This window comes from Mastigoproctus giganteus, chromosome 8 (assembly GCF_048544385.1).
Source record: "Mastigoproctus giganteus isolate SK-2022 chromosome 8, ASM4854438v1, whole genome shotgun sequence".
NCBI lineage: Eukaryota > Metazoa > Arthropoda > Arachnida > Uropygi > Thelyphonidae > Mastigoproctus > Mastigoproctus giganteus.
In genome coordinates, this window is record NC_143582.1 from 15,648,065 (window position 1) to 15,659,968 (window position 11,904).

The window sequence follows — 11,904 nt, forward strand, 5'->3', positions numbered from 1 at the left end:
CAGAGGCAAGACAGAGATAAAATACAAAAACATCGCCGTATTTAACGCGCGTCAAACTTATTTGCATCCTTTCGAAGCTTTGAACACCCGGGTTAAAAAGGACCTGTTTCGAATACTGTCAAATCGAATTGATATAATTCGAATGATTTTCCATAATGAGAAGAATCATTCGAATGATATGAGTATAATCGAAATAATTGATTACAATCTGTCGATTATGCCTATCACTGTAGTATAGAAGCATGAGAAATACATATAACAATCATAATAACAATTGTTACAGTTCTCTAAATCCAATTCTGCTGGGAACTTAGAATTTCATATAGAGTACTTCGTTAAAGCAGTGGTCTGCAAATTCTGAACAGCTGTGGATGAGTTAGCATTAGCATTAGTAGAGGCATATGATGCAAGAAAGCAATCTTATGCAGCATCAGCCAAAAAAAAAAAAAAAAAAACACGCTCCCATTTCACCCCTCCGTTAGTTCCTAGTACGTGTGCAGCTCAGCCTTAAATTTATTTAGGCTATCAACTTCCACAACAAAGGGAGGAAGTCTGTTCCACCAAAAAACCACCCGCTGGTTAAGGCAAACTTCCGCACATCTATCCTACATCTGCCTTTCCTCAATTTGAATTTATGCCCTCTCAAATGATTATTCTCACCAAGAGGAAGAATTCCATCAGCATCGAGCATGCTCAAACAATTCGAGGCTTTATACACCTCAATCAGATCACCTGGCAGGTGCGTAGTCTCCAGACACTGTAATTTGCAAAATTTAAGCCTTTCTGAGTAAGAGCAACCCTTTGTTCCATTCACTAATCTTGTTGCCCTTCTCTGTACTCGTTCCAACAGCTCTACATCCTTCTTAAAATGAGGCCTCCAGACCTGTATACAGTACTCAAGATGTGGCCTGACCATTGCCTTATATAAGAGAATAATCACCTCCTTATCCCTGCTAGAAAAATTCCTGTATATCATTGACAAGACACTATGAGCTACCCTTGCAGACCGTTTGCACTGCTCAGAAAACTTCATATCTGCCTGCACAGTTACTCCGAGGTCCTTTTCGTTCTCTACCACTGCCAGTGTAGTACCATAGAGTTGATAAGTTTCTCTGGGGTTGCTGTTTAACATTTGTCAATGTTAAACTTCATTTGCCACCTCGAAGCCCATCTGCTCAACCTTTCCAGATCCTGTTACAGTATCATAGTGTCAGTAGTGTCCTTGACAACCCTGCAAACCTTCGTATTGTCTGTTAATGTCTTCGTAAACTTGGACATTAAGCTTGATATACCATCATCAATATCATTCATAAATACAGAAAACAACAACGGACCCAATACTGAACCCTGAAGGACTCCACTAATAACATTAGTCCACGATGAGCAGTGACCATTGATTATCACCCTCTGTCTTCTCCAACTCAGTCATCCCTTTATCCATAGCAGCAATTTGTCTCCAATGCCACACTGCTCCACTTTGTGCAGCAGTCTTCCATGTGCAACAGTATCAAAAGCCTTTCTAAGATACAAATATATGATATCAAAGTTATTCCCTGCATCCAGTTCCTTAGTGACAACGTGATAGTATTAAATAAAATTGGTCAGGCAAGACTTTCCCCTTCACAAAACCAGGCTGCGTCCGAGCTATAACTGAAGTCTTGTCTAGATGATCCTGCAGTGCTTCTTTAACCAGTGCCTCCATTAATTTTCCCTGGAAAAGAAGTTAAACTAACAGGTCTATAATTACTTTTGTTGCCCTTTGATTCTCCTTTCTGAATTGGGGTCACATTTCCACATCTCCAGTCCATAGATACCTCCCCTGAGTCCAAAGAAGCTCTCATAATTGTGGCTAAGAGTTTACTTACTTCCTTTGCGGCCTCCTTTAATATAACTGGATAGATCCCATCCATCCCGGGTGCCTTTTTTATGTTTATCTTCAACAATTTCTCCTCCACTTTCCTCTCAGTTATTACAAAATTATCCAGCTCACTGGCAGAATTTAACTCACCTCTGTCATTCGCTCCCTGAATAACTCCTCATGTGTAAATGTAGATGCAAAATACTCATTTAGTTTGTTAACCACCTGAGCAGGATCATCAACAGTTGAACCATTAATATCCAGTGGACCAATTTGATTCATCCCTTTCCTTCTAGAGTCCACAAAGGTGAAGAACTCTTTTCTGTTTTTCTTTGCATTCTTTGCCAAGGATTTCTCATAATCTGCCTTTGTCTGCCTAATCTCCTTTGTGATTTGATTACAGACCAACTTATATCTATCATAGGCTTCTGTGTCACCTGTTAATTTATATGTATCCCATTAATTTTTCTTCTCTGCCACATGTCTCATTAGTTTATCTGACATCCATTTAGGCCTAAATCTTGAACAATATTTCTTAGCTGGTATATAAAACCTAGTAGATTCCTAAATTATTTATTTCAATACTTCCCATTTTGAATTTGCTGTTTCTAACATCATCAGTTGGTCTCACCGTATAGAATTTAAATACTGTCTCAGACCACCGTAGTCACCTTTACGAAAGCAAAACCCTTCCCTTTACCCCTAATGGTAGTTACCTCTTTGAGTAAATCCCACTTCAGCACACTGTGATCACTGCCACCTAGTGGTTCACTTATCTGCAGATTCTTAATGCATGAAGAATCACTGCTGATAATCAGATCAAGAGTGTTACTCCCTCTAGTTGCCTCCCGAACATGCTGGTGTAGAAAACAATCATCCAATAAACCCACAAAAAAGCCTTGCTGGTGTGTGAGTGACCAACCTCCAAATTCCAGTCAATATCTGGGAAATTAAAATCCCCCATTATAAGACTTTCTGATGTACTGGCCCACTCTATTTCCCTGTACAGTTTCTCATTATACTCATCAGAGTCATTAGGCCTATAGCACACTCCTACTCTCAATTTTGATCTCCCAATGCTTATGTCACACCAAACTGACTCGACAATGCACTGTCCAGCGATGTCCACTGGCTTCACTTCCTTAGATTTTATGTATTTCTTAACTAATAGCATAACCCCTCCTCCCTTCCTATCCTGTCTATCCTTTCTGTAGACATTGTACTCCCCAAATTCCAGTTCTGCATTCCTTATATCTGTGTGACACCACGTCTCTGATATCCCAACAATATCTGCCTTTGATGTTTTGAGCAATACCTCAAATTCATCAAATTTATTTACTAAACTCCTAGCATTGGTGTACATGCAAGTATACATGCACCTGTTCCTATTCTTAGGTACCCTAACACAACCGATGTGTTTACCTGTACCGCAATGACTCCCAGCAGTCTCTGAAATACCCTGCAACTTGTTTTCCAGGCTGCTGCTCATTCCAATAGAAGCAGTGCAAGAATCACTTTCACCTCTGCCAGTGGCTACTGTTAATCTATTAGTCTTTGTATTCCCCCCAAGCTAGCAGTTTTCCGACCCACCTAACACTGCCTCGATATCATCAGCAAATATTCTTGCACCCTTTCTATTTAAGTGTATTCCATCCCTGTAGAAGCAGTCTCTCCTGTTAACAAGTACAGACCAGGCTGAAAAAAATTCTACCCCTTGAGCCTCGCACAATCTTAGTTATCTGACCCACCAATTAAACAGAAAAAAAAAAAAATAATAATTAATTAAATAAAACGAATTATTCATATATAACGTTTAATACATGTATCATACGTTGTATATACTTAGTTATGTATCATATTTATACAAATTTATAAATATGAGATTCCAAGTGTAAGGACAGTTCACTAGATGGAGCTACAATCGGAAGTTTGATCTTTTGATTTTATTCAAAATTTTGAATTCGCTCATAACGGTAGTCATGTAATCTGGAAGAATTCGATATTTTTGCTTTATGATATTTCCAAATTATTTTTCTATTCAATATACTGGTATTATTTTACCTTTTTTATTTTTTATTTTTTTCATAAAAAAACAAACAAACAATCTGGTTGTTCTCTGCTTTACAATATTTATTTGTTTAAAGTTCAGAGCATTAAATGTGATTCGGCTGATTTTCTGCTGTTCCACATTTCAAAAACTTCTCTTAGATATTCAAAAATTTTGTTAACCTTTATTAGACATTTTTTAAAAATTCATTATATTATCTACCATTTTGAACAATACATTGAATTATCTATTAAAGCAAACTCTTAGGCTCCACCTTTTGTGAAGCCCTATAGGGTATATTCGGGTCAAAAGGCACCCGGGGTTTCTCCCATCTCCGCGTATGCACATCGTATCGGAAACAGAACACTCTCAAGCCACAGATTTAAAAGTGTGTGGGTAGTGAGTTTGGTAAGATGTTGTGCCCATTGTTCCTCTGGCTTATTGACCGCGGGGCCCCTATTTGGAACCGACGTTGCCCATACCCCGCCACGTGGAGACTAGCCAGGTGTTACCAGTAAGTGATACTCTGGCAGGTCCTGCCACCTACTTTCCTGGGATTTCAGTGGCAAGGACCTAAAAAAAAAGGTTGAAGTGATCGCGGTTGATTTAGGTAAGATTTCGTTAAAGCGTGCTGCATGGGGTTGTACGCTGAAAGGACGAGTTCTAGGAGCCTAAAATGTCGGGCAAAATTTTTGTTGTAATTTAAGTTTAGACGTGTGGGACGAACGCTGTGTAAGAGAAAGTATTGGGAGGGGAGACTGAAGACTAGGGGGTAAAGTAGGAAGGAGGGGGTCGATAGTGAAAAGTGACACCTTTTTATTTTATCAATGGGGCATGCCCATACCCATACCTCACCAGAGTGAATTTGGGAGGCAACCCTCTCCTCCCCCGGGGGCAGTTGGAAGGAAAGATCCGCTCAAGGAAGAGCGGATTAAGAGTCGCCAATAGGCCGTCTCTATATCAGGGCCACCATAGTGATCCATGTCCACGTCTTGTCCATTTGAGAAGGGACTGGGGAGTCCGGTCCGAGAGTCAATAGTAGTGAGGTTAGGTTCGGAGATGATCCCGTATTCCGTGGGAAAAACAAGATTCTGCACTTGGGTCCATTGCTGGAGTTTTCGTTGATGGAGTGGGCCATTTGTTCCTTTAGGAGCGGAGACGTCCTGTTTGTGCCTTCCTTTGGGGAAAAGTCCCATCCTTGGTTTTATGTTGTGGTTTTTAACATGATTTACTCTTTAGTCTTTGGGGGAGGGACCAGACGGAGCCCATCCCTGCATCCCCATCAGACAGTCTGTCTATTCCGATGTGTTCGTGGAATCAGGGATCCCATGTTAGGGTCCTCATATATGGAGAGTCCTTTGTGTTGGTATTCGCTTTCGGGATTGTGCTCTATCCTCAGTTCTGATATACAGTGGTGATATAAGCCAAGATTATGGCGGTGGGTGGGTCCTCGTTCTGTAAAAGAGCTCCTGTGCGAAGTTGGTAAATGCATTATAGGTCTCGCTGGGTTCCAAGAGGTAATGCTCTTGGTCCTTTGGATTAAAATGTATTTTGGTAATTAATATACATGGTAGGTCTTCGTAGACCGGGAAAGTATACATTAGGTGCTCCCAGGTCTCTGGGAGCACCTAATGTATACTTGCTGTTGTCTGTTAATCCCACTATTATTAACTTACCTCTGATGGCCCCATGCCCAGTGAGTAGGTATGAGGACGGTAGGCCTGGGGAAAGCCAGACTAGCATTTCTAGATGAGTTTTTCTGAGGTATGGAATGAATTTTTTGGTAATGGCGCCCTTTGTGCTGTTATTCCAGCGTTGCTGCCAGAGGTCATGTAAATACTCGGTCAAACGTCGGTTTTCCATTTTGTGGTTGTTTGCTGTGTTTGAGGTGAAGTCACGGAAGGTGGTAGCCTTTCCTCTGGTTAGGTTGGTTAGGATACCAGATCGCACTTCCTCCAGGTCCAGGGGAAAAAGCCCACTAGGGCCTGCAGGGCGTGGGTGCTGACCACGCAGCAGGCTAGAGAAGTTGTAGTTATATTGTCCTCTGGATAGTTTCTAGCTTCCATTGATTGGAGATCATTGTGGTTTTGTTGTACCAGACTGGAGCGGCATATGTAATAGCGGGTATAAAGACCGTCTTATAGAATAGACTGAGGGTTCTCCTATTGAGCCCCAGTCTTTCCTGGTAATCCTGGCAAACAGTGAAGCATAGTTTTTAATTTCCCTCTGCAGGTACTTGAGGTGCGGTTTAAAAGTAAGGTTATTATCTAGCAGAAGACCCAGGTATTTAAGATGGGTATCCATTCGAACTGTTTTATTTTGAATCTTTATCTGTGGTGGTCTGTTTGAGTGCAGATTCCCTTTAGTAAGACTGAGCAGGTTTTAGCGGCAGAGATTTGTAGGTTATGTTGAGTTGGCCATTCCTGTAGGGTTTCGAGGGATCTATTTCTTGACGCTTCCAGTTGTGTCCTGCTGCCTGCAGCAAGCATCAAGGCCAGGTCATCGGCATATGCTAAAGATGTAACATTTCCTAGGTCTTTTTGCAGAAACTCGTCAAGTACCATGTTCCATAACATGGCGCCGACAATTTAGCTCTGTGGATAGGCTCTGCGCACCTGCTATGTGACTTGAGCGTATGGGGATCTCACAGTGATTTTCCTGTGTGATGCATTCAAAGATATTTGTAGGGAGGTTTGCCCTTCTGAGCCTTACCAGGACGGTCGGCCACCAAAGGGTCTCGAACGCCCCGGCAAAGTCGACAGAGATGACAAGGAAATATTTTTTTTGTCACAGGCGTTGGTCGCATTTATAATTTGATCCAGGGCATCAATAGTAGATCTGCCTTTCCTGATGCCATATTGGTTGTCAGAGAGTAGGTTTTCTGCAGAGTAATACTTCTCAATTCTTTGTTTCAACATGTATTCGAATACTTTACTTATGACTGATAGTAAGGCAATTGGACGATAAGATTCTGGTAAGTCTTGTCTTTTGGACGGATTTTTTAGGATTAGCCGGACACTCGCTGTTTACCAGTCAAGCGGGAAGCAGCCTTCTCGTAGACAGTGGTTGAACAGGTTTAAGAAGAGCTGCGGAACGTATTTGATGGCTTTCTTTATGATTTCAGGTTCTAATTGTTCGAGGCCTGGAATCTTTCTATTTTTTGTTAGAGCCCTATAGTATCAATTAATGGTATAATTTATATGGGATTAACGTATTTTGAAATTAAATTGAAAAAATTAATGAAAATTATAACATTAGACGACCACCGTAGCTGGGTGGAAAAGCTCATGGATATAGTAGTATACCCGTTTGTGTGATTAAGGGTGCAAATGGTAGGATCCTAATATCAAATTTGGATTAGGCTTGGAGTCCGAGTTATTATGGGACCCGTAAACATCAAAAGTATGTATATACACACACACACACACAAGGGCCAAAGAAATACGAACTTTATTTAGTATCGAATCGGGCTGCCTTTGTTTCTGATAACAGCAAATGTGCGGCACGGCATGGGTTCTATAAGGTGTTTTACTGCGTTTTGGTCTAATTGTAACCATTCTTCTAGCAAAATATCGCGTAGCTGCAACAAAGTTGAAGGTAGAGGACTTCTTTGCCGAATAGCTCTCGCCAGCATATCCCACACATTCTCAATAGAATTGAGATCAGATGAATGTGGGGGCTACGGTGATGCAATCAAGTATGGCGTTGTGACATCATCTAAGAGGGCTTTCTTGAGATGGAGGATGTAATAGGATAATGCTTTTACAAAACTTATATGATATATTGCCAAATTTTCCCGAAATTCGGTGAATTTTGTAAGTGATGCAATTTTTTTGAGTACCACTGTAGATTTGATAAAAATTCAGGTACTCCGTAGATGACATTCGACCTTCTATTGTTATCAATGACTCAGTCCGTGCCAACAAAACATTCCCCACACCATGATCCCTTTCTCCCAGAAACTCGGGTTTTCCATCCAGCAAACAGAAAATCGTCCGCTGAACACCCGCAATTTATGGCCTTAGTCGCTGATGCTCCTAAACCAAAACCCTATTGCAACGAGTATAACAACAACAACAATACCATGATACCACCTCCAGATGCTCGGGTTGTCTTAACAAGACAAGCAGGGTTCATCGCTTCTTGAGGTTCTTGCCACACACTCTACCTAACCTCAGTGCAAAACAAAGTGTATCGTGACTCGTCTGACCATATGACTTTCTTCCATTATTCCACTGTCCAATCATAACGTTCTCGTTACCACTGCAAGAGGATTTTTGTGTTTTTTTTTTTTTTTTTCAGAAACAAGTAGCTTCTGAACAGGCAGGCGACTGCAATACCCAATTTTTTCAATTCTGTGTAGATGGCACTGGTTGAAATAAGGTTGGTCGAATTCAGATGTTTTTGCTGCACATCGGATGTTCTATTTTTCTGTACAATCCTCCTTAGAGTACGACGGCTTCGCTCTTGAAGTATTGTTTTTCTGCCACATGTACGCCTTTGAGATATGGAAGAACCGTTTGCTTTCCAGTCATTAAAAAGCTTTGAGATGGATGTTTTTGAGAAACCAGTTATGTCTTTCGTTTCTTGAATTGAGGCTAAAAGTGCATCCATGATAAATAACCTTTTTCAAAGTCTGATAGATAACGCGTTTTCCCCATTCTGGCTTCAACTTAGTACAGTCGAACAGCATTTGCACGCTTTATACTCCACGAGCAACAATCATCACTCACGTGATAGTTTTCTTTGCATCTATTTGCATTTATTTCCATTTATTCGCAATTCTTCTGTCTTGGACTGTCTTAATACAAAGGTTCGTATTTTTTTGGCCAGTGTGTGTAGTGTTTGATATTTAATACGAGAGCGCCAATTTTATACCGAATTTGAGCCTAAAAACGGCCAGTGTCAATTTTTATATATGCAATGTTTATAGTATGATGAACCATTATTTTATTGCATATTTTCAAACTAAAACAGCCAATTTTCTAGTTCTCTTCCGTTACTAAGAGAGCTAAATATTGGCATTTTAGCATAAGAAAGATACAACAAAACATAAATTTTGGCGCCCCCGAACAGGGCGCCAAAATTTAGGGGGCGCAAAATTCTCCGAAAATTTACTGATTTGCTGTAAATTTCAAGTCACCAAAAAATCTCGCATAGGGCGCTGATAGATCTGGGGTCGCTTCTGGTCTTATGTATACTATACACACAGTACTGTATGCGCAAAACATTACCTTTTTAGGACCAAGCTATACATTTCTTCTCAAAATTAATACCACAGCAAACTTAAAAACGTTGTGTTATTAATTATTATTTATATTTTTAAGTATATTCCATTCTTTAAAATAAAAGAATAGTTTCTCTAAAAAAATAAATTATTTTGATTGATAATTAATTTAAAACTTAAAACATCAGAATAAAGATTCAGAATAAGTAAAAATGGAATATGATTTAGTAAATCATCATTGGATTATTTTCATTATATTTCTTTATCGTCTAAGACCTAGGTAATTTCGAAGAAGACCCACAACTTGAAGGATTTATTTTTAAGTTTCTAAATTACCCTCTGCAAATCAACATTAAAACTCCAAACGTTTATTTAAGTCGCCATATTTAAGACGCACACTCGAGGTTTGAGCAATTTGAATGGGTATCACATTCGAATTTCAACTCATTATAATGATTAAGTGTGTGTGTGTGTACTTTTATAATTAGGTTACCACCCAATACTTCGGTCAATGAGCTTGATCTACGTGCTTACTTAAATTAAACACTCCGTCATCCTGCATACGTCTTGTTTAGAATCATTAGTAATCATGAATACAACTGGTTTGTCTACCTTCTAACCTGATCTTCCTTCCTACCAGTTAAATTAGTGAAATTCTCTGAAATCCATTTAATTCGTCATTGAATGTTTATCTGTGTTTCTTATTTTCTTTTGATTTTTACTGCTCTAAACGGAAACTAGCAACAAACACCAACTTTTGTTAAGTACGACATCAACAAAATGCAACACAGAGCAACCGTGTTGCTGGTGCTATAAGCTGTTCAATCTTTCTTCGATGGAGACGCAGCTTTACAGCAAAAATATTTTACTTTAGGTAATAAATTTGTTTTACTTTTCTTCTTGAGATAATTTTAAAACTAAAGCGGAAATCTTTTGTTGTGGTTGGTGTACTGTGGAACAGTGTTTCTGATTATCTGGTTAATTAATTGAAATTATCTGTGAGATCATTAACTTCGATAATATCTTTAATTAAATAAATGCAGTTCAGTTGCTGTAGTTGGTTTTTTTTAGGAGCATCAGTGACTAAGACCACATTGCTCCATGTATATTGTTTGTAAATCGTATGTGTGCTGAGGTCGATTTTCTGTTTGCTGGACGAAAAACCCGAGTTTCTGGGAGAGAAAAAACCATGCTACCTTAGCCTGAGACCGACTACGCCACGTTGTGAAAATATAAAAAATATTTTATATAAAACATATTAAAAAAATAGGCCCATAAAAATTCCTCTCATTATCGACGGGACTTAAGCTCAAGTCTTTTCCACGCGGTGTGGAGAGGACGGCAATCCTACCAACTGTGCCACCCACGAGGGTATACAGCTCAGAATCTACGAAATTATGATGTTATTGAATAATGGCTCTATACTGGCTACATATAATGGCTACTTTTCTGGATTCTATATTAGATTCCAGATTTGTATTCCAAAGTAGAATATTTGACAAATCATGGTAAATTGGTTATAACATACTTTTTTTTGCTCACTAGTGTACATGTATCATATAGGTAACAAAAAAGATTTTATTCTAAGTGCTAAAATTCAGTTCTTCTTTTTCAGAACGGAACCTCATCCTCCAACAAAGGAGACCATTCATCTGCCAAGCCACAGTTTCCAAAAGGCTGCTTTCCTTGGCTTTTCTACCCGTAATCCATTCAAGTGTAGTCATACGTTTGCAACTTGTCCCTACAGTGCCCAACAGTTAATGGATGCTTACAGAGGATATAGCAAACTATCGTAAATAAATTGAGTAACTCTTTTAAAGACAATCCTTGTTTACGAGACAGTGAGCAAATGTTTGTTTTCTGTTGGTGCATTATCTATAACAGTAGACTGAGTGAGCTCAGGATCAAATATATACCGGCGAACATTTGAAGCATGGCTAAAGGTCACGTTCTCAAGGGACTTTTATTCAGAATTAATTCAACACGCTTATTTAAAAAACTCTTCTGTACAGGCAAAAGGAGTCGAAGTTGGTCTATGTCATTTTAAGTTTAAAAATGTAATGCTTTTTAAGTTAGAATATATGCAACATTTAACACGCAACGTTTAACTCCGCAATCATTATTTGTTCATTGTATATCAATAAATCACATTCCAAAAATATACTGAGTAACATTTTTTCAGGATTTGCAATGGCACATTTTAGATTTTGATTTACTGAACATCAGGGAAATAATACTGTAACTCATTATTAGGGGGTGTGATTCCGCACATTCATAACTTTGGGGATTCACAAAAAAAAAAAAAAAACGGGCTCTTAGGCCTATTAACAGTTCTACACTGGGTAGAATTTTTGTTCTGCTGGTACGTAGTAGCATTAACGGAAGCATGTCACGCAAGAAAGTAACCTTATGAGCTTATGTAGCATCAGCCAAAAAAAAAAAAAACATTTTCAAGATTCCAGTCCCTCTAAAAAGTTTGTCCAGTTCCTCCTTGAATTTATTTAAGCTATCAACTTCCCACAACGATAGATGGAAATTTATTCCACCAATTAACCACCAGCTGGCTAAAGGGAATTTTCCGCCCGTCTATTCTACAATTACCTTTCCTCAAATTGAATTTATGTTCCTTGAGCCTAATCGGAACAAGCGGAAGAATCCCATTAGAATTCAGCGTGGTCAGTCCATATATACGCCTCAATCAGATCACTTCGCAGGTGCCTAGTCTCCAACCGCTGCAATTTGCAGAAATTAAGCCTTTCTTGGTAAGAGAAC

The 11,904-nt window shown here is 39.2% G+C and overlaps 1 protein-coding gene across 1 annotated transcript in view; it reads left to right on the forward strand.

The window, feature by feature from the left end:
* The window catches only part of LOC150081290 (uncharacterized), a 178,729-nt gene extending 167,646 nt beyond the window's left edge, over positions 1-11,083 (forward strand). Inside the window, exon 4 of the mRNA XM_090379841.1 lies at positions 10,748-11,083. Coding sequence (XP_090235967.1) covers positions 10,748-10,928 — 181 coding nt within the window. The 3' untranslated portion in view covers positions 10,929-11,083. The remainder of the gene's footprint in view (positions 1-10,747) is intronic.
* The last annotated feature ends 821 nt before the right edge of the window (positions 11,084-11,904 follow it).